The 22766-nt window shown below is 53.4% G+C and overlaps 1 protein-coding gene across 2 annotated transcripts in view; it reads left to right on the top strand.

The window, feature by feature from the left end:
- HRH2 (histamine receptor H2) overlaps window positions 1-22766 on the top strand; it is a 42283-nt gene that overhangs the window by 2531 nt on the left and 16986 nt on the right. For both annotated transcript variants that reach the window (XR_001401114.3, XM_014860036.3), the window contains exon 2: window positions 15226-16811. Coding sequence is in view for 1 of the 2 variants with exons in the window: in XM_014860036.3 (XP_014715522.2) it covers window positions 15718-16811 (1094 nt within the window). In the remaining variant the exon portion in view is untranslated. The remainder of the gene's footprint in view (window positions 1-15225; window positions 16812-22766) is intronic.

Below are 22766 nucleotides of genomic sequence, written 5' to 3'. Positions count from 1 at the left end.
GCAAGCACTTAGAAAAAAGACTGGAAGGGAGTAAGCCAGAGTGTTAACAATGTTTGCCAGTGGGCTGTGAAATTATAGGAGATTTGTTCCCTCTTTATAATTTCCGAACTTTCTAGATTTTATGCAATTAGCGTATACTGTAGTAATTAGTAGACATAGAACTGTCTGGCTTCTAGTGACAATATAACCCACCCAACCCCACCTCCTCCTGGCCAGCACCCAGGACAGGGCTGGCATGTGGATGCTTGTCAATGATAGGGCTACCTGGAAGGCCCCTTAGAAGAAAGAAGGAACACTAAATTACTAATACCAATAACGTCTGACATTTGTTGTATTCTTACTATGTGCTCACAAGAATCCTATGAGGTAGATCTTATCAATATCCTCATTTTACAGAGAAGGAACCAAGAGTCAGATAATTCAGTCACTTGCCCAGCATCACCTGGGTTTCAAACGCAGGCTGTCTAAACCCAGAGCCTACAGTCCTACCCAGAGTCAGGAGGGTGACAGATTCCACTGCCAACATGTGTGCACCTGTCGCAGAGACCCTGGGGAAAGCAGTGCATCTCCACACTTTACAGGCGAAGAATGGCTCAGCAGGAAGCTCTGAAGTGTCAGGCTCTGTGCCAGATGCTAGGGACCCAAAGGGACACAAGCTGCCATCTCTACAGAGGGCTGGGGTGAGAGTGGTGTGTAAACAGTGTCCTCGGGGCTCTGACAGGGGGAGGGGGTAGTTTAGGAAACTGTGGGGCTTCAGAGGAGGAAGGGTGAAGGCTCCCCAGAAGAGAAAATGTCTGAAATGGTTCTGGAAGGATAAGCAAGAATTCACTAGATGAGCAAGAGAATTTAGAGCAGGGTTCTCAACTGGGAGCAGTTTCATCCCCAGGGGACATCTGTCAATGTCTGGAGATAGTTTCGATTGTCACATGTCGGGGGGTGCTGACATATAGTGGGTAGGGGGCAGGGATGCTGCTAAATATCCCACAAGGCACAGGACAGCCCCCGCAACGGAAGGCTGTCCTGTCCAGTGTGTCCCCAGTGCCGGGCTGAGAAATCCGGTTAGAGAAGGGCGTTTCCCGATGGGCTCAGCCCAACAAGGCACCCACGGGGATTCACTGATGTGCTGGGCACCAGAGCCTGTGACTGCACTGTTGGCCGCTGGCCTCCCTGCTGCCACTCTGCCCCCACCAGCAACCAGACTGGTCTTTAAAAAAAAAAAGTTAAAGCTTTATAAAGGTATAATTCCCATCCCATGAAATTCACCCATTTAAAGTGCATAAGTCAGTGATTTTTAGTATATTCACGGTTATGCAACCATCACCACTATCTAATTCCGGAACATTTTCATCTCCCCAAAGAGAAACTTTGTACACAAAACTGTCACTCTCTATCCACCCCCACTCCCGCCCAAGGCTAGGCAACCACTAGTCTATTCTCTGTGTCTGTTGATGTGCCTATTCTGGACACGTTATATCAGTGGAATCATATAACATATGATTAGTGGAACAATATATGACCTTTTGTGACTGGCTTATTTCACCCAGCGTAATGTTTTCAATGTTCATCCGTGTGGTAGCATGTGTCAGTACTTCATTCCTTTTTATGGCCAAAATAATATTCCATTTTATGGATATACTGCATTTTGTTTATCCATTCATCAGTTGGTGGGCATTTGGGTTGTTTCCACTTTTGGGGCTGTTATGAATAACGCTGCTGTGAACGTTTGTGTACAGGTTTTTGTGAGGATGTGTATTTCCATTTCTTTTGGGTACATACCCAGGAGTGGAATTGCTGGGTCCTGTGATCATGCTCTTTAGCCTCTGGAGGAACTGCCAGAGAGTTTTCCACGGCAGCTGCGTCTGGTTACATTCCCACCAGCCGTGCGTGAGGGGTCCGGTTTCTCCACATCCTCACCAACACTTCTTATCTGACTTCTGGATTCTAGCCATCCCAGTGGGTGTGCAGTGGTATCACCCTGGGTTTCATTTGCATTGGTTGCAGAAGGGAAAGCGGACCCTAGGCAAAGCCACCTGGCTAGCTCTCCTCACTGAGCGGCAGAGCTGGGATTAGGACACGCTGTGCTGCTGTGAAGACCCTTTTTCTCACCAGGGTCCTGGGCGCTGCTCTGGGGGTGGGGTGAGGGTCAGCCTTCGCACCCAAACAGCCGCTCTAGCCTCACCCAGCCGCCTGCACTCGGACGCTCCCAAATGCAGACCCGTGTTTCCTCGCGGCTCATTTCTTCTCCTGGCTCCTTCTTCATCTGGCGACCTTGGGTGCCTTCTCTCGAAGGAAAGGTGGGACATGAAGCCCAGAGGATGGCCGTGGGGAGGGGAGTAATGTTTGCCGAGGAGCCACGAAGCTTCTGGCACCATCTCTCCACCTTTACCTTCCTCTTCCCAGCACCCCGTGCTGTGGTGGGAAAACCAAGCCTCAGAGAGGAGCCCGGCTCCTTTCCCCTCCACGGCCTTGGCCTTCTGGGGTGAGTGAACCGCTTCCTCCACTGTGGGGCAGGCCGCCTGGGATCCCGAGGTGGACTCAGGGGGTCGTGTCATAGAGAGCCACAGACCTCCCATCATACGGTGAGAAGATGCCTGTTCCGCTCTCCTTCAAGCCTTCTCTCACATCACAGAAAAATGTCAGTGAGGTTTCTGTCTGTCCGTCCGTCTGTCCGTCCGTCCATCTGCCTGCCCAGCACAGGGCTGGGCTGGCTCTTGGGCAGCAGCAGCTACATGGAATATAACAACATTGGGTGTGTTTTCACTGCATTTATTTTCAGGGTGACTTATTTGAAGGGAAGTGATCCTGGTGGTTATTAAAATGATAAAAAAAATTCCTTTTGCAATAAATTTAGTCACTTTAAAGAAAAATGTTAGGTAAAAAATGGAACTAGTATTTTACGGGTTTGGCAAAAATTGTGGAGGTGGAACGTGAACAGATGAGGTTTGAGAAACCCAGGAGGTGTGGGACGGGATAGGCTGTCGGGAGTTAGAAGCCGAGAGGGTCTTCCCGACTGTGACCAGCTGTGTGGCCTCGGCCTAGGCATTCAGCCTATCTGTGCCACACTTGCAAAATGGGGTAACAGTGTCTGCCCTGGCAGTTCCACAGAGTTCTCCTACAGGACTCAAAATGAGCCCCGGGGCAGGCGGAGGGGCGGTGGAAAGCGGGGAAGGGCCGAGAGAATTATGTGAGGTAACCGGTGTGTGCGAATGTGCCTGGCAAGTTTTGACTGTGGGCTGCTGATAGTGTTAAGGTGGCCCAGCTGGCTGCAGGACTGCTGCCTGTGAGAGCAAGCTGCACCCTGCTGGAGGGCAAGACCTTCCTGGAGTGAGGCCGGCGGAAAGCAGAACAGAGGAAGGAAGATGCAGTGTTGGCGGGGGCATTCTGGTGCCCAGCTCATGAGGCAGCGGCTGCTGCTGGTGCAGATGATGGTGAATGGGATGGTGATGATGGTGGGATGATGGTGAGGGCAGTGATGATGGTGATGATGGTGGGATGATGGTGAGGACAGTAGTAGCCACGATGGCAATGGTGATGCTGATGGGTCAAGTTTAAGGACCTGAGGGCTGTTCAGTCATAGAGAAGCAAAAACTCAGAGAACATGGACCTCTCTAGGGCTGCCTGGAAAAAGGGACTTAGACTTGTTCTCCGGGGCCTCTGAGCTTTTCAGGAACCTACAAAATATCTACAAACTCTCTCTTTCTCACACACACGCACACACGTACCAGATCTAAAACATAAAAAGAAAACCACAAACTTGCAAGTAATAAATGTTTAATCAGACATCTGCAAATGTAATACTGTGGCAGCTAGACCGTGGCAGTTTATATTAAGTAGCTATATGTGGGGCTGGCCTGGTGGCGCAGCGGTTAAGTTTGCACGCTCTACTTCAGTGGCCCAGGGTTCACAGGTTTGGATCCCGGGCGCGGACCTAGCACCGCTTGTCAAGCCCGTCTCTTACAGCAGCCCACATAAGAAAGAGGAAGATTGGCACAGATGTTAGCTCAGTGACAATCTTCCTCAAGCAAAGAGAGGACGATTGGCAAGAGATATTAGCTCAGGGACAATCTCCTTCACCAAAAAACCCAAAAGTAGTTATATGCAAATTATATCTTCTATGGAATGTGCATATATCACAATATATTTGTTATGCCGTAGGGTATGGCCTCCAAAAAAAAAGAATACGTAGGTCTCCATAAATGTCTTTAAATGGCCATGACTGACTGACAAATAAGTTGTAAGATAGTAAGCCCCCTGTCGTTGGAGGTATGCCTCTCTGGGATGCTGTAAAAGCAGTTCCTAAACACCAGGTGACCCCTGTGTCTTGTTTCCACCCAGAGCCCTCCTATTTTGTCATCTGCGGGGCTCGGATTCCTTCCCTCCCACACACACAAACAAAAGTTGCTGGAAGAGGCCTTTGCCATCCAAAGCACATGTCCCCAGCTTTCTGCGGAGGAACCTGGGGTGTGAAACTCGCCAGAGGTAACACAGCAAGTCAGACTTCCACAGGGACTCACCCGCAGAGTCCAGATTCCCAGCCCATGCCCTCTCCACCCGGTCCCTGCCTCCCCGGCCAGTTCTGCCGCTGGATGGCAGAGGTTTGGGCCTCGCTGCAACACTGCAACGTCGCCTCCCCCAGAAGGACAAGGCAGATCTTCGTTTGGCACAGTCCAACTCCTGCCCTGAGACCACCCTCCGCAGGCCTTCCCACATCTGCCGGCCTGCTGCCGGCTGGGGACTTTTGCCAAGTCACACAGCACCATAAACCTTGATTTCCTCCTCTGTCAAACAGAGATGAGTAACGGCGTGCGTGTAGTCTGTGTTGCAGAGATTAAACGTGATAAGGCATGTAAAGATTGGCGCTTCCAAAGTGCCCGATAAATGGGATATGATGTTGTTACGATGGTTGTTTTCAATCTGCCTTTAGGCAATCCAGTAGGTATTAATTGAGCCGCCCTGAAGTGCCTGTCGGGGCACAAGGCAGCAGGGATCCTGGCCCTCAGCAGCGCTCACTTTCAGTGGGGAGAGAGAAATAATGAACAAATAGGGAAGCCAGGAAAATGCCAGGGAAAAATGGTGCTGCGGAAGCCAAATGAAGGGGGCTAGGACAGAGGTGAGGGAGCAGCTGCGGGGGTCAAGGAGGGCCCACTGTGGAGCTGATTTTGCAGCCTGATGTGACTGTCCATGTCGGCGTGGATCACAGCAGAGCTCCAGGGTGGAGTGAGCGGCACGTCCAGGGCACCGGAACAAGGTCAGTGCGGCCAGGTATCCACTGAGGCCCGGGGGTGAGGTAGGAGATCAGAGAGGTGGGTGCAGATCTGTGGGGCCTTGTGAGCTGAGCAGAGGGTGCAATGGGACACACAGGCGAGACATAAGCCGGTGGTGGTGTTGGTGGGTAAAGGGAGCAGCAGGGAGGCCAGTCAAGAGCCGTCACGAAAGTCCAGGCGGGACATGGTGCTGACTTGGATGAGACCAGCGTGGTGGCTGCGGCCAGGGAAGGCGGACACACTCTGGGGGTGTGAGTTTCAGAGGCAAATGCACCAGGCTTGCTCATGAGTTGGCTGTTGAGGATGAAGGAAAGACAGGAGTCAAGATGATGCTAAGTGTCTAGCCTGAGGACCCAGGTAGATGAAGGGGAGGCAGAGAGTGAAAAGAGAACCAGGGTTCTCCCCAAGTCCCACACTTCCCAATTTACATGGACTTTGTGCCCGCAATATCCTGAATAGGCCCATCCTGAGAGCCAGAAAGCAGGCTGGCGGTTGTTGGGGATCGGGGAGGGGGGATGGGCTGACTACTTCATGGGTGCAGCGTTTCCTTTTGGGGTGAGGAAAATAGAGGTGCTGGTTGCACGCCATTGTGAACGTCCTGAATGCTACCGAATTGTACACTTAAAACGGTTAATTTTATCTTATGTAACTTTCCCCTTAATTGAAAAAGAAAGAAGGAATAAAGACTGTCTCAGACAAACAATAGCTAAGGGAATTTGTGGTCACCCGATGTGGCTTCAGTTTCCCACACTAACTGTGGGCAGACGCCAGGCAAACAGCGTGGGGTCTCTCACTGATGAGAAAACATCCCAGCACGAACTGGTCACACAAGTAGTCAGGGAAAGATCTGGACTAGATGCGTGCCTTGGGGTGGGGTGGGGGCGCCTATGGACGCTCAAAGACTATGGGACCAGGCCTGGTTCAAAGCCCTGCCCACCTCTTTACCAGCCGTGTGTCCTTAACCTGTCTGAACCTGAGTTTCACCATCTGTCAAATGGGAATAATGATAATCTCTGCCTCACAGAGATATTAAATTATCTGTATTGCTCAGCAAATGGAAGTGGTCAGTGTCCTGGCTTGTGGTCCAGGTCCCTTCCTCCTCACTGTGATGCCAAGCTGATTGCATTCCTTTAAGAAAATGTCCACTTTGATCCCACCATCCCGTTCTGGGCTGGTGGAGGCATGTCCAAAGGGCGGGTGGGGCTCACACGACCTGCGCCAACAGTGGTGGTTACAGAACCTGCCCCACATTCCAGACGACATTCAGATCCATTCCCCTCTCAGCCTGTGCAGAGGGCCCGCCTAGGGGCTGCAGTGCTTGGGACGAGGCGCCTGGAAGACGGAGAAAGACCGTGCCTGGTTTTGGGCCCCAGTGGCTGCAGGCCCCGGAGACCAGGCCTTTCTCTCTAATGCCCAGCCTCCCTCGGAAGTCTTTTACCACCTTGAAGAGGTGTTGAGCGACCATCTAGCCCACGGCAGTAAGGAGCGAGAAGTCCAAGCGGCACGGATGCCGTTGCAGGAGGGGTACCTCGAAGGAGGAGGATGGGTGCCAAAGCGCAGGCGGTCACTGGGTCCCTTTGAAAAGGCCAGAGGGTTTTTGTTTCTTTTTTTCGTTGTAGGAGAAGCTAAATACATGGTGGTGAACAGGGATTCTGGAGTCGGACGGACCGGGTTCAAATCCTGACCTTTCCGCCTAATGGTGTTGAGACTTTGGGCAAATTCCTCACCTTTTCTGAGCCTCACTCTTTGCATTGTAAAATGGGGGGAAATAAAAGTCCCTCGCCTCAGGATGTTGTGGTAAAGAGTAAATGAGACGTGCAGAGTGCCCCAGGCCTGCCATGAAGTGCCGTTTTCTACATGCTGATTGGTGATGGTATCCTCATTGCTTGTCAGCTGGCTGGCATCCAGAGACCTGGGTTCCCACATCCGCTGCCACTTCCCTGGGAAATCCTGGGCCTTGCCTGAACCTTCAGTAGCTTCCTCTTGCCTTCAGCACTAAGTTCAAACTCCTCAGCACTCCTCCCCAGGCACACTTCTCCCCTGAGGATCAGCTGGAGCGGCTGGCAGAGGCCAGATCATGCAGGCTTTGTCATCTTGATGCCAGGCACAGGGGAGCATTGCAGAGGCACGGCGAGACCAGAGACCAGCACAGTCTGATTCTGAAACCGCGCAATGAGCCTGGAAGAGGAGAGGTCCCTGAGGACCATGAGCGTGGAGTGGAGGCCTTCTTATAAAGGGCTCTTGGCCTGAGCAGACCAAGTGGCAGCCCTGCCCTGGAGCCCTGACAGGCCACGTGGCTGGCCTGCCCCTGGGTGTGACCTGATGGCCCAGCTTCCACTCCTTTCCCTGTCGCATCCCTCCCCTTCACTTCTCCACCTGTCAAACTATGTGGCTGTCAGGTTTTGAACCGGTGATACGGACCTGAGGTAAAAAGATTCCAAAGGTCCCAAAGGCATATGGCACAAGTCTTCTCCCACCCTTGGCCCAGCCCCAGATCCCCATCAGCTTGGCATCACAGTGAGGAGGAAGGGACCTGGACCACAAGCCAGGACACTGACCACTTCCATTTGCTGAGCAGTACAGATAATTTAATATCTCTGTGAGGCAGAGATTATCATTATTCCCATTTGACAGATGGTGAAACTCAGGTTCAGACAGGTTAAGGACACACGGCTGGTAAAGAGGTGGGCAGGGCTTTGAACCAGGCCTGGTCCCATAGTCTTTGAGCGTCCATAGGCGCCCCCACCCCACCCCAAGGCACGCATCTAGTCCAGATCATTCCCTGACTACTTGTGTGACCAGTTCGTGCTGGGATGTTTTCTCATCAGTGAGAGACCCCACGCTGTTTGCCTGGCGTCTGCCCACAGTTAGTGTGGGAAACTGAAGCCACATCGGGTGACCACAAATTCCCTTAGCTATTGTTTGTCTGAGACAGTCTTTATTCCTTCTTTCTTTTTCAATTAAGGGGAAAGTTACATAAGATAAAATTAACCGTTTTAAGTGTACAATTCGGTAGCATTCAGGACGTTCACAACAGCGTGCAACCAGCACCTCTATTTTCCTCACCCCAAAAGGAAACGCTGCACCCATGAAGCAGTCAGCCCATCCCCCCTCCCCGATCCCCAACAACCGCCAGCCTGCTTTCTGGCTCTCAGGATGGGCCTATTCAGGATATTGCGGGCACAAAGTGCACCACCTTTCCCCTCCCGCCCCAGCCGTCTGCCGGTGTCAACGTGTGTCCACGTGAGAGACACACACATACCTTCCCTTCAGATGTCTCACTCGGTGCACGTTTGGACACCATCCCTCATCACCCAGACAACCCGGTGCATCTTTCGGATGGCCACATGGCATGCTGCGTGTGCACTTTCCCACCGGTTCCAGCCCCGGCTAACGCTCACAGTGCTGTGGGGAATCCCAGGACGGTCTCCTAGAAGTGCACCTGCCGGCTCAGCACTGTGAGTGTTTTCAACATTCATGGGGTCTTCCAGGCCCATTAGAATGTTGCCTTTGGCATATGTGTGCTCACACATGCTCACACACACACACACACACAAAACTGTTGCCGCCACGGCCTGCAGAGCCAAACTCCGTTCCTCTGAGTTCCCCCAACCCCTCGTTGCCCCACCATGGCCCCAATTACCCATCACTTGGCTGTATCTGAACTGCAGGATGCTGGACCCCCTTGTCCCCCGGCCCCCACCCCACAGCTTGCCTCAGGCTCCGGAGTTGCGGTGAGCAGGGGCCCCTGAGCTCCCAGCAGTGGATGCTGTGGGCACTTCTCAGGTGGGGCTGCACCTGGGTCCAGCATCTGTAAGGGAGAAGAAGAGCTTCCTGGCAGCCAGAGCCGGTTCAGGCCCAACCTCCAGGCCTCAAGCACTTTGCTCAGTGCCTCGTGTGAGTGTGGCCCCTCTGGGGCTTGCAGAGGCTCGGTGCTCTCCTTAAAGAGTGAACGTTGCCCCACTGACGTAGCCCCTGCTTCTCGGGTCGTCTGGGACTCCTGGCAGGGGCAGAGCTCCTCAGGGGTTGAGGCTGGGCTGATTTCTGATGCCCTCAGCACAGGTACCCAGAACATTTGGAATGGCCGATTTTTGGGGAAAGTTCTGAGAAATTATGGCTCATAAACACAAGGCACTACCTTCCTGGGACCCAGTGACAGCGGTGTCTCATGACCTGCAGTGATAACTGTGGGGGTCAGCAGGGTCGGACCCAGGCCTGCCCCCAGCTGCCACACCCCGGGCCCTGGTGTGCAGCGGAGAGGAAGACACGTAGCCCCCTGCCTTCCACTCCACTCACCCCCTGACCCCCCTGAGGCTCCCGTGGCTCTGGGTTAGAATCCACTGTCTCCTGCCGCTGAGCTTCTGCAGGGACAGTTCCCTGTCTGGAACCTGCTTGTCCCTCATTTTCGCTGAGTTTCCTCCTTCCCGCAGGTGCAGAGCTCAACTCAGATATCCCCCAGACCAGATCGGTCGCCCTCGTGGCTTCCTGTGGTGCCATATGCTCCCCTTTATAGGACTCCTAACACGACTGCAGCTCAGTGAGCAGCTTCACAGCGACCTGTTCACGTTTCTCTCCCCCGCCACGACAGGAGCTTCTAGAAGTCTGTCTCTGTTGCACTCACCGCTCCATCCTCAGAACCCAGCACAGTGTCTGCCCCGGGAAGGCACACGGTAAACATACAGACAGCGCATGAAGGCTATTTCCTGGCTGTGTGGCTGTAGACAACAATACAAATAACATTTTTATTATTATAAAATAATAACTTTATAGCGTTATTATAAATAATACAACCTACCAGGTGCCAGGCACTAAGCATGTTACAGACCTTTCCTCCCTGCATTTTCACATCCACCAAGTGAGGACACATTATTATCCCAAGGTCACAAGCTGTGAAAGGACAGCACAGAGGTTAGAACCCAGACCGGGCAATGTCAGAGGCCTTGCCCTCAGCCCCGAGGCTGCCCTTCACTTCTCTGAGTGTGGATGTTTGCAGAGTAAGGGTCACACCACCTCCTCTGCAGGATTGCCCACTGTCTCCCCAGAAGGTGCCAGCACACACTTGTTGCTGGATGCAGACCGTTTTCTGTTCCTGTTGTAAATGATCGCATGGGAGATCAGATTCATCTCTCAGGCCAAGTGAGAAACCCAGTCAAAGGAGCCTTAACTGATTCCCCCACATTGCTGGCTGCCTGTGCAATTGCCAGCTCATCACAGCTGCGCCTGAGGTTTAGGTGCTTAAATCCTGAAAGGGAAACTTCATTTCACTGCCCAGTGAAAAGGAAACAGAAAGTGGTGGACCTGGCTTGATAAGATTTGGAGGGGAGGAGACCCCGGGGCCCAGACGTGCTTTTCTGGGTGGCCTGGCTCTTCTAACTGGCAAAGAGAACGTACCACCCGCAGGACTTTTTCTGGCATTTCGTGGGTGAGGAGCAGTGAGAGGGAAGCTGGGGCCTCAGACAGACCTGGGTTTGCCTCCACCTACACCCCTGCTCGTGGGGTGACCCTCCAAGCCCCATTTTCTCTGCTGCCGCGTGGGAGGATGGAAAAGGGAAATGGTATTCTGGGTCCCACCCACTACAACTCAGTTCCTGGGGAGACACACTTTGATGGTGAATCACCCAGGACCCCAGTAGGAGGAGAGATTTCCTGGGGCCCTGAAAACTCAGAATTCTACCCAGTGGGGACCCTGTGCCCCTCAGAAAGCACAAGCCTCTGCCATAGGTGGTACAAGTGGGAGGAGGAAGTGAGAGAGGATGGAGCAACTATTTCTGGAAGACTTCCTGGAGGAGGTGATAGAGGAGGCCAGGATTTGAAGGAAGAGTGAGGGTTCACCAGGCATGGATGGGAGGAAAGGCATTCCAGGCAGTGGGAACAGCATGTGCAAAGACACAGAGTCAGAATTGGCCCGGCACTTTCCAAAACCAGGAGGAATTAAATGCCATCAGAGCTGTGTTTCTCAAAGTGTTGTCCTCAAACACTAAAGGACAACTGGCAGGCAGGAACTGAGACTAAAGAGGGAAGATAGAACCAGTCAGGAATGACCTGGATTGCCACACCAAGGATCTGTACTTAGAGACAACCAAGGCTGGTCATGGGAAGTGACTGGAGCAGACCTCCCAGCATTTGTGGGCAGAGCCCAGCATAGTGGGCTTAACACACATCTGCGAGCTCATTGAGTGCATTCAACATACTGAGCTGTAGCTGCTCTGGAGGGCTGGCGGGCCAGCACAGCCTCGGAGAGGTGCGCCGTGCAGCGGCTCAAGCTGGCCGCTGCTCTTTCTCATGGCTTCAGTGCTTGGTGATGACCAGCTGGAGGTCAGGAGCCTCCCTGGGGGCTGGGGGTGGGGCACCACAACCCATGAGCAAGTTCTCCAGATGGTGCCTTTCACAGGCCATGCAGGCAAAGACGAGACGATGCGAGAGTGAGCAGTGTGACCCGTACAGCTGCCCGCAAGATGGGGTGCTGAACTCTGTTTCCACTGAGTTCATGTGATTTTCACACACACGCACAGAATGAGAGAACAGACAATTATCTAATGTGCATGGACCATTGCATGAGATCTAATGTATGTTGTACTGTTTTTTCAACTTTTTGTTTGTGTTTGAAAAATTTCACTGTAAAATGTTGGGGAAAATAGCCTTTTTCTCACACATCCATTCAGACATACTAACCCAGCCCACTGAATCCCATGTGAGCACCCTTAGATTTCCAAGGTGAGGAAACCACGCACACATGCACGCCTGCACACACACGCTCCCTGTGCCTCATAGTTCTCCCTTATATAGACAGCAGAAAATGTTTGCTGGCTGGATGGATGGACGGAGGGACAGACAGATGGATGGGTGGATGGGGGGTGGAGAGAGGTGGGCAAGATCCACTCCCTACCTGGGACAAATGCCGAGCCATATTAACAACACAAGGCCACAGGTGCCCACAGCAGAACTCGGTACAAAGGACAAGGGAGGGTGCCTGCACCTCCAGGCACCACGGGAGCTCCCAGGGGACTGCAGTGTTGGAGCCCAGCCTTGAAAGGAGAGCAGCTGCCGTGAGCAGAGGGAGCGGGACTTTTGGGGAAGGAGACAGCAGGGCTAGGGCAGGAGGAAGAGGCCCGGCTGCATGAATGGGGAGGCCGGGGACGAACGCCGAACGCGGGGTGTTAGGTAAGATCCAGCTGGAAAGCCGGGCTGAGGTCTGGTCCCGGGACGGGTGGGAAGGCAGGCTGAAGGCGCAGGAGCTGCGCGCTCATCGGCTCTCTGGCCACTTAATGGGGTGTGACGGCACTCTGCCCCTCACCGTCCATCTCCTCGGCTGCTCAATGGGCAGTGATCCCCTCCCTCGCGGGGCATTGTGAGGATGAAGCGATACTCCATTTACTGTGCGTGGCGCCACCATGCCCGGACTGTCCTGCAGCACGGATGGCCGTAGTTTGGTGAACCGTCCCCCTGCCGACGGACACTCAGGTGGTGTCTCATTTTTTGCCGCTTGCAAACCTGCTGACACAGGCGTACATCCTTGCACAATAGTGGCTGTGTTGCCACGGCCTAGGTCCCCAAAAGAATGAGTTAGATCTCAGCGCCCTAAGGGGGCATCCACTATACAATGGGAATTTTAAAGTTAAGGAAAGGTGAGTAATGTGGGGAGTGTGTGTGAAGCAGTGCCCTGCGGGGCCTGTGTGCACCTAGGGTCAGGGAACAGGAGTGGAAGCCCCCCCCCATTGTGCCAAACGGGCAGCAGCAGTCACCCCCTCACACCGGCAGGAGGGCTTGGGTGTGTGACAGCCCAAATAGCTGGCCCTTCCTCTGTACCTCAGGATACTCCGTTTACTGCAATAAACATGTCATCGCTTTGGAAGTTTGAAAGGAAAGTTCAACAAAGTATGTTTTATGTTAACTGTGATGACGACAGTCTTGTGGCAGTGATGGCGATAGTCTTGGGTGCCATGGCCCTCTCAGCAGGCGTTCTACCCACGGGGTGCAGGATGGATTGAGCTCCATGCAACGACCCCTGCCTTCACAAAGGGTCCAGAAACTTCTGGGACCTGGGATGCAAAATAGAAACACAGTAGAAGTGGTTCTTCTTTGAAACTATGAAAAAAGGAACCGCTGCTTTCTGTTCATCGTTGTGCCTCAGCACCTGGAAGAGCATTCGGCACATTGTAAGTTCTGAAAGAAATATCTGCCACATAGAACAGAGGGAGGGGGCAGAGAGGACGAAGGAAGGGAGAGAAGCAGGGAGGGAGGAATTAATTTCTAATTATATGAGGCTGGTTCCTTCAGATTTGAAACCCCCCAAACGTTAGCTAAAACATCAGTCCAATGTCAAAATACCTATACCTGGCTGTTAAGGAAACTCAGAGAGAATTTTGATCAGAAATAGGGATTCTCAAAAAACATACCCTGGCTGCTACCCCCTACAAAGTTAATTAAGCGTGGCGGTGAGAGCCATGCTGTTTGGGCTATTTATGTAATGAAAAGATCTTCTAAAAATAATACCCAGAGGCCCAGCCTGTGAGGCAGCGTGGCCAAGCCAGCTGGAGCAGCAGAAGGTGACCAGGAGCTGTGCTCCCTCAACCACTACAGTGGTTGTGATTAAGTGAGGCTTCTCACATTCGGGTTGCAAAACCGCTTCAGGCAAGAGACTAGGAGAGGCTTAATTTATGTCACATGACACTTAGCTTGCTTCTGAGAGGGGTTCCGCTGTCGATGTGATTTCTGCACAGTCCCAAACCCCAGGAGATTGCTTGCTGTCTGCTCTCTGGGAAACCAGGATCATCTTGCGTGAAAGGATCCAGGAATCAGCAGGGCCTTAGCTTGTTTTGCATCAGTTGGCATCGTAGGATGTTACCACTAGGAGGGGATCTGAGATTTAACCAAGAAGCATTGTGTGTGCAGCCATTCTACTGAAGTGATGTTTGCAGAGGGAAAGGAGGGAGGGAGAGAGGAAATAGAAACCACCCAACTTCCCATGATAGGGGCATGGCGGAATAAACCTTGGCCAGCCACCCCAGGGACTGTTACGCAGTCATTAGAAAGACTGAGTGAGTTCCGTACCAGCTGACCTGGATGTGGGCCCACATGTGCTGCTAAATATGAAAAGTAAGATTTAGAGAGATGTTTAGAGCAAGCAGATGTGGGGTGGGGATGTGGTTGGCACACTATGACCGTGGGCTAAATCTGGCCTTCTGCCTGGTTTTGTGCAGCCCATGAGCTAAGAATGGCTTTTACATTTTTTAATAGTTTGGAAATAGTTTTAGAGAGTGGGAGAAAATCAAAAGAAGAAGAAGATTTTGCAACACTTGAAAATTATGTGAAATTCACATTTGTGTCCATAAGTAAGATCTCATTGGAGCATGCTCATTCATTTGCACACTGTCAGTGTGGGTGCTTTCGTGCGACAAAGACAGAGTTGAGTAGTTGCGACAGAGACCCTGTGGGATATAAAGCAGAGAGTATCTGCTACCTGGCTGTTTCCTGAAAACGTTGTTGGCCTCTGGTTTAGAGCATGATAACGTTTTGTAAAACAGTGTCAGACACTGTCCTCAGCAGTTTCAAAGATAATTCATTACACTGGCTTATTCATTCATTCATTTTATCATCTATCCAGCAGACACTTAATGCCTACCTGTGGGCCAGGCACTGGGAGCCAGCAGTGAGCAGGCAGATGCAGCCCCTGCTCTCCTGGAGCTTAGAATCTGTGTCTAGATCTCTCTTCCTCCAGTATAAGCAGTCCCAGCCCCTCCACCTGTATCTTGCGTGGTAACACAGTGGTCCAGCCCCTTGCATCCTGCCTCCCTTCCTCCTCCCACTGTGTATCCTGATTGCCTCTGTTGCTCCTAACGAGATGACCCCATGCCTCCTGGTGTCTCATAGGGAGGTCAAGGTCTAGAAGGACCCATCCTGAATCAGGTCAAGCTCTCGATCTGGTTTCAAAGTGCTCTACCCTCGACCTTTGCGTTTTCAGCTCCTGCTCTCCAGCGGTCCTGAGAGGGAGACGCAGCAGTCCTTGACCCCTGTCACATGGATGGGAGCAGCCGCCAGCTATGGAGAAGGATGTGCCCATGTCTCCACATGATCCCTCCCGCATAAAGCCAAAGCCACCTGCGGACACACGCCCCAGTGCCCCAGTCTCTGTGCAGACCCTGGAGAGCGGAGACCCGCTCCAGTCCGCGGAGGAGCCCATTCTGCAGGGGGCCATCTGAGGACTGGAGTGTGAACCACGAATTCCTGTCTGCTTTCCCTCTTCTTCATGAATACTCCTGCCCAACACCTCCTAGGAGACTGCTTTATTTATTTCTAGAGAAACAGCCTAGGTCATTGTAGCCTCCTCATGTTTGGACGCTTTCTTTTGGCTCTGTTCAGCCCGGAGCCCAGGGGTTGACGGAACTGACGCGGTGGGGAGCTGGGTGAAAAGTAGCCAGGGGCCGTGCGGAAGAAGGTGCTGTAGGGTCCTAGGATGGCGTCCAATGGCACAGCCCCTCCTTATTGTCTGGACTCTACCGCATGCAAGGTCACTGTCAGCGTGGTCCTCATTGTTCTCATCCTTATCACCATTGCTGGCAATGTGGTGGTCTGCCTGGCCGTGGGCTTGAACCGCCGGCTCCGCAGTCTGACCAACTGCTTCATTGTATCTTTGGCCATCACTGACCTGCTCCTCGGCCTCCTGGTGCTGCCCTTCTCGGCCTTCTACCAGCTGTCCTGCACGTGGGGCTTTGGCGAGGTGTTCTGCAATATCTATACCAGCCTCGATGTCATGCTCTGCACAGCCTCTATCCTCAACCTCTTCATGATCAGCCTCGACCGGTACTGCGCTGTCACGGACCCCCTGCGCTACCCCGTGCTGGTCACTCCTGTCCGGGTGGTCATCTCCCTGGTCTTAATTTGGGTCATCTCCATCACCCTGTCCTTCCTGTCTATCCACCTGGGGTGGAACAGCAGGAGCGAGAACAGCTCGTCAGAGCTGTTGACAGGGGTCAATCACACTGCCTCGAAGTGCAAAGTCCAGGTCAACTTGGTGTACGGCTTGGTGGACGGGCTGGTCACCTTCTACCTGCCTCTGCTGGTCATGTGCATCACCTACTACCGCATCTTCAAGATCGCCCGGGATCAGGCCAGGAGGATCCATCACGTCGGCTCCTGGAAGGCAGCCACCATCAAGGAGCACAAAGCCACAGTGACGCTGGCCGCTGTGATGGGAGCCTTCATCATCTGCTGGTTCCCCTACTTCACCGTGTTTGTCTACCGTGGGCTGAAAGGGGATGAAGCCGTCAATGAGGTCATTGAAGCCGTCGTTCTGTGGCTAGGCTATGCCAACTCGGCCCTGAACCCCATCCTGTACGCTGCACTGAACAGAGACTTCCGCACAGCATACCAGCAGCTCTTCCACTGCAGGTTGGCTGGCTGCAACGCCCGCGAAACTTTTCTGAGGTCCAACAGCTCTCAGCTGTCCAGGAATCAAAGCCCAGAACCCAGGCGGCAGGAAGAGAAGCCCCTGAAGCTCCAGGTGTGGAGTGGGACAGAGGTCACGGTCCCCCGGGGAGCCACAGACAGGTAACTACCCTCGCCGTGTGCATGCAGGTTGGGGGCATGGGGAGGAGGTCCCATTAATGGTAGCCATTAAGGTGGCAACTGTTCACAAGATGCTGGTGCTCTTCATGAGCACTTTGCAAACCTCATGTTATGCCATCCTCTCAACAGCCCCCTGAGATAGAACTTTTCACCTCCATTTTAAAAGGACTACATTAAATCTCAGAGAACTTGGCCAGGGCCACACAGCTGGGACCTGGACAGGGGTCCCCCAACTCCAGAACATGTGGGCCCTGTTTTCTAGCTACGTTGTCCTTATAATCAAGAGCCCTAAGTTTAAGGCCCACCTACCAAACCACCCAGGACAGCCCTCGGATGGCCATGCACACATGCTGCCACCTGGGGTTCACATGAGAAACCTAGCTTGTGTGCATTCATTGAGCACCTACTATGCATCAGCTCATTCCCCAGGGGGCACTCAAGTCGCAGGAGAAAGAGGACTCGAGAAAGAGGACTGGCCGAGTGGGGAAGGCGGGGCCTTGAAGGCAAGGCTGAGGGCTTGGACATTATCTCATAGGTCTTAGGCCAAGATGGAAGGATTAGAATTGGGGTGAGGGCAACCCAGGCAGATCTGTGCTTTGGGAAGAGGGCTCTGGTTCACCTCTAAGACGTGAACCAGAAACATGAGATGAGGACATCAGTGAAGGGAGATGTGGCACTGGTCCCTGAGAGACGGGAAGAGAATAGAACAAAATCAAGGTGGCATAAAAAAATAAGGTTGGAGACCACTGCATGTTCAGGATACAGGAGATGCAAGAGAGAGGACGCCTGGGGATTCCATCCCCAAGAGGTATCCAGGCTGAAAAGATAAACAGGATCAGAACGAGATTTAGATAAATTCCCTGGTGATGAAGCCAGTGCAGGGTATTATAGGAAACCCCACCAAAGACTTGAGTGGTGCTGGGGAAGCTCCCGGCTTGGAGAGGAAGGTAGAGTCTAGTCAGCTCGAGCTGTTGAGAGGAGTAGATGAAAGGATGCTGCAGAACAGCTGGCACAGAGAAGGGCTCCATAAATGGCACTTCCCTTTCTCTTCCAACAGACTATGCCTGGGCCTCCCACAATGCTGGTCTATGAGACTGACCCATTCATTCATTCATTCATTCATTCATTTGCAAACATTTGTCAGCTTCCCACCACGTGCCGGGAACTGTGCTGAACACTGGGGATGTAGAAATGATCTTTTTGGCCTTTGTTGTGATGAACAGGTATGGGAAGTCAACTGCGTGGCCGCGATCTCAGCTCTGCCCTCGCTCACTCTGTGGCTTGAGCAAGTCCTTGCCCCTCTCGGGCCTCAGTCTCCTCATGTCTTAGAGTGTGGGGTCTGTCCTCACGCAGCCTGCCCTGCTGGCCTCCCAGAGTTACCTGAAGCACGTGAGCTAAGGGATGCGAACAGGCCCTACGATCCCTCCTGGGATGCACGTCCCCTCTCGAGCAGTGAGCAGCAGCCTCGAGAAAAACGGGCAGACACTGCAGACCCACACACACTGTGGATCCTGCCCTCTGTGGAGGATTGTGGGGGCCAAACTGTCCAACTAGACACCCGGGCCTCATGTCCCCTCTGGTCCTTGCAGCAGCCAGGTGCGGAGTGTTCCCTGCTAGCCCTGGGCCCCGGGCCCTCCACCCTTGCAGTGCTGTCCTGCTGGAATAAGCTCTTACATTCAGCCTCCTCCTGGCCTCCCTGCCTCTAGAGTCTCCCTCTCAAATCCATCCTCCAAGCCACCCAAAGGTGTCTCTCCAAAATGCAGATCTGGGGACTTCCACACCCAGCCCTGATGGATAAGATGCCCATCTGACCATGTCCTTCCACACCCCCTCATTCAGGAAGCAGCCTCCAGTGCAAAGCCCATTTAGTTCATGAAGCAAACAAAGGACAAAGCAGCTATCATGGTTCAGTCTAGCCATGCATACCACTTCCTACTTGCGACCCCAGGGCTAATGGGCTGCCTTTCCCCCTAATCCCTAGGGAAGCATATTCAATAAGCGTTAACACCAATAACTAACACTTACAGAACACCCGCTAGGTGCCAGTTTTATCTGTTGGCCCTTGTTTCTCTGTGTTAATCCTCTGGGAGGGCATCCCGTCCCCAACCCTGTGCCAGGTCCTAAGGGTATGAAGGGAGATGAAGCAAAGCCCCACCCCGTGCTACCTGTGATGGCTCGCAGTCCAGCTGAGGAGTAGGCTGGCAACGGTGCCGTGCAGCATGTGCCAAGGAGTGAAACCCAGGGCACTGGGCACCCGAATGAGGCAGTGCACGGGCCAGGGAGCAGACCTCTGAGTTGAGCCTTAAATGCAGATGGTGAAGGCCCTGTAGACGCATGGCCTCATCTCTTTTTTCACACAACCCTGTGGAGTAGGTGGTTGTTTGGTTTCCGCTTTACGGGTGGGAACACTGAGGCTCAGAGAAGTTAAGTAAATTGCCCAAGCAACAAGCTAGGGAGTCAGCCAAAGCCAAGATCTGAGCATCAGCAGAAATAGCAACCCCCCTCACTGACTGTCCTCTGGGGACACACTTCTCCTCTGCTCACTTCTCCTCTGATCCTCATGGCCGCCCTGGGTGGGGGCTGTGGAGAAGCTAAGACCAGCCAAAAGGCCATGTCCTGGTCACACACAGCAGCCGTGGAGTACATGTTCCTCGGGTCCACAGCCGTGCTCTCTCCTCCAGCCCCCCGGGAGCGTGGGCAGAGGGGTTTGGCAGAGGAGGATGGGGAACCAGTCAGAGGGCTTCAGATCATGGCAGGGACATGGGGGTGCAGGAAACAGGAACAGCCAGAGGATAATTTTCCCACTGGGCTGTCAGGACGTTCAGGGCCTCGTGTGGCCCTCCATAAGGTCAGCTCCCAGCTTCCCCCATGACTGATAGCGTGTCTTTCCTGTTCTCCCAGTGGGGACAAAAGCCAGTGTTGACTTGACCGAAAGCCCTATCGTTGCCAAGGGGGCAGGAGTGTGTGCCTGAGCCTAGAATTCCTAGGACTGATCTGGGCCTGCCCTTGGCGGGGGGAAGGGAGCCTCCAGGAGAGACTGCTGAGCTGGCCAGTCCTCCCTTCCCTGCTGCAAACCAGCGGCCACCTCCGAAGAAGGATTTTCTGCCTGACCCTTCCTGACCCCGACTAGCTGCCTCTGCCCCCCGCCCCCATCACCTCTCCCCTGGACGCCCTGTCTGCTCCAACACCCCTGCCCAGCAGCTTCCTCTGCTCCTACTAGATATAGGCCCATGATCGTTTCCTAGGGCTGCTGCAACAAATGACCATGAAGTTGGTGGCTGAAAACAACACAAATGTATTCTCTTACAGTCCAGGAGCGCAGGAGTCTGACATCAAGGTGGTGGCAGCGCTGGTTCCTTCTGGGGCTTCACAGGAGGATCTATTTCCTTGTCTTTTCTAGCCTCTGGGGGCCGCCCACACTCACGGCCCCTTCCTCACATCACTCCAGCCTCTTGCCTCCATGGTCACATCTTCTCCTCTTCTATAGCCAAAGCTGCCTCTGCCTCCCTCTTATAAGGGCACATTTAAAGCCCACCAGGATAGTCCAGGATAACCTCCCCATCCCAAATTCCTTAACTTAATCACGTCTGCAAAGTCCTTTTTGCCATGTGAGGTAACATTCTCAGGTTCAGCAATGGGGTTGTGGACATCTCTGGAGACCACATCCAGCTGCCACAAGTCCCAGCTCCTTAACCTGGCATTAGAGGCCCTTCATGATTTGGTCCCTGACCACCTTCTGCCGCCCTCCCCAGGCCCACACCCACCCTCTACCCCCTCTGCTCCCGTCAAACAAGCCACTCAGAGTCCATTCACCCACAGGCACTCACCAAGGGTTCGCTGTGGGCCAGCACTGTTCAGGGCCCAACACTGAGCCAAGCAGAGGCCCTGATCCTTGAAGGATGTTATTCTGGGGCAGTGGCTCTCAAAGTGTGGGCCCCCTGGCCAGCAGCAGGCTTCCAGAAGCATAGCAGCCGGCCTCGGCCCCTCGGCCTCATGTGTGCAGAGCTAGGGTCGAGCTCAAGCCCCTGTGACCCCAAAGCCCCAGCTCCTTCCACAGTGAAGTGCTGCCTGGACTTGAACTTAGCCCAGACTCAGTGCTAGTCCCATGGATGGCAGTTGGGGAAACTAAGGCACAGGGAGACAAGCGACCTATCTGAGTCTGGGAATAGACCCCTATCTCTGGACCTCTGCCTGGGGCTCTTGGGTCCCTTTTCCACACTCTCTTGCTCTGGGTAATCTCCCATGGCAGGGAAATAACATTCACAAGCACCTGGAGATCTGCAGTCTCCCTCTGCAGAGGGCGCGCCTCGTTCCTGCAGAGCCCTGCGCCCGGGCGGCGGTGCTCCCAGGCACCTGGAGAAAGACCTCTGGAGAAGAGGTGCAAAGGGATGCAGGTGCCCCAAACCCCTCTGGCCAGCTCACCTCTCTCCCCTGGGCCTGGCCCCCCTTCTGCTCTCCTTCTCTCGGCAGCCAGAGAGAGCATTTCCAAACAGAAATGGGGTCGTGCCCTGCCCCTCCTGGTGCTCTTAAAACCCAGTACAGAGTCTTACCCTCACAGCCAAGGCCCTGGCACCCCACGGGCCCTCCCCTCAGGCCAGGCCGTCCTCTCATCCCTGTTGATGCATCTGTTTCATGTCTGCTCCCCCAGAGCCTAAGCTCCCCGAGGACAGGCCCCTGCCTCTGTTGTTCACTGCTGTCTCTCTAACACCTAGCACTGTGCCTGGCTCAGGAGAGGCCTTGTAATATTTGTTGAATGAATGAATGAGTGAATGAGCACATACCTCATTCTAAGTTCCCAAGAGCCATGAGAAGTGCTGCCCCCGCTTTAGAGATCAGGAAGACAAGTCTCAAAGAGGCAAGTTCCAGGAACCCGGCGGGGACTCAGAAATTCATGTTTCCCTTTTTAACTTGGCTGTCACAATGGGCTTCCCTTAAATGATGGCACTGGGGCAGGCCTCCCAGCCGAATTCACTGCCAGCTCTGAATCACAGTCTCCGGGTAGAAAAGCATCCTGGGCAGCAGCCCAGCCGCGTGCCCTGCCGGCTGTGTTACAGACAAGCCCAGCAAGGTGAGGTGACTCGTGCCAAAAGCACAGGAAGTGCCCTTCCAAGTTGGGGTTGCAATCCAGAGTTCCAGACGACGTGGAGCTGTCCAGTCCACCTCCACTGCATGTCTTGGTTTGGCCGGAGGCCGGTGGCCCAGGGGAGGCATGGCTGACTGTCTGTCAGCTCAGGGTCCAGTCTCTGCAGAGGAGGCTGCGGTACCACGGGAGTGAAAGGGGACGTGACTAATGCACACAGGCTTCTGGAGAAGATGTTGCTCAGAAAGGAAGTTTTGCATAACTTACCCCTTTAGGAGCCCAGACTTGCTGACTTGTGTCACTTGTGGTTCTTGTTGACACAAATAATCCATATCCAATCTATAAATGAAAATTGGGGTGAGTTTATTCTGAGCCAAAATGTGAGGACCATGTAGCCCGGGGCCTTCCTTCTCGAAGGAAGGAAGGGCACCAAAGAATTGGGGTGTACAGAGTGGTTGTATACCCTCAAAGAGGATGTTCCACATAGGATTGAAATGTCCCTTTTACAATAGTCACAAGACTGCTCTGTCAGCACAGCGATTGATGGACACAGCAGGTAGTAGGTCTGCTGTCTCGGTGGACACAGCAGGGGGGCAGGTCTGTTGTCTCAAGCTGGGTGGTCACAGGTGAGCACAGCAATCAGTTCCTAGCCTAGGCAAAGATGCTTATCCTTAATGAAATGCCAACGTGAGGGGAAGTTTCACCTTTATCTTAAGGCCGTTTGTTCTTGTCTTTGGGACAGAGCAAATGCTTAAGCAGATATATAACACATGCTCAACAGCCACGGCCACGTCAGCCCCTTTTGGAAAAACAAAGTCAGGCCGAATTAGGTTTACACCAAATGACTTCCTCATATT

Source organism: Equus asinus, chromosome 9 (assembly GCF_041296235.1).
Source record: "Equus asinus isolate D_3611 breed Donkey chromosome 9, EquAss-T2T_v2, whole genome shotgun sequence".
Taxonomy (NCBI): domain Eukaryota; kingdom Metazoa; phylum Chordata; class Mammalia; order Perissodactyla; family Equidae; genus Equus; species Equus asinus.
The sequence above is the reverse complement of the archived record's forward strand: the minus strand, read 5'-3'. Positions and strand labels throughout refer to the sequence as shown.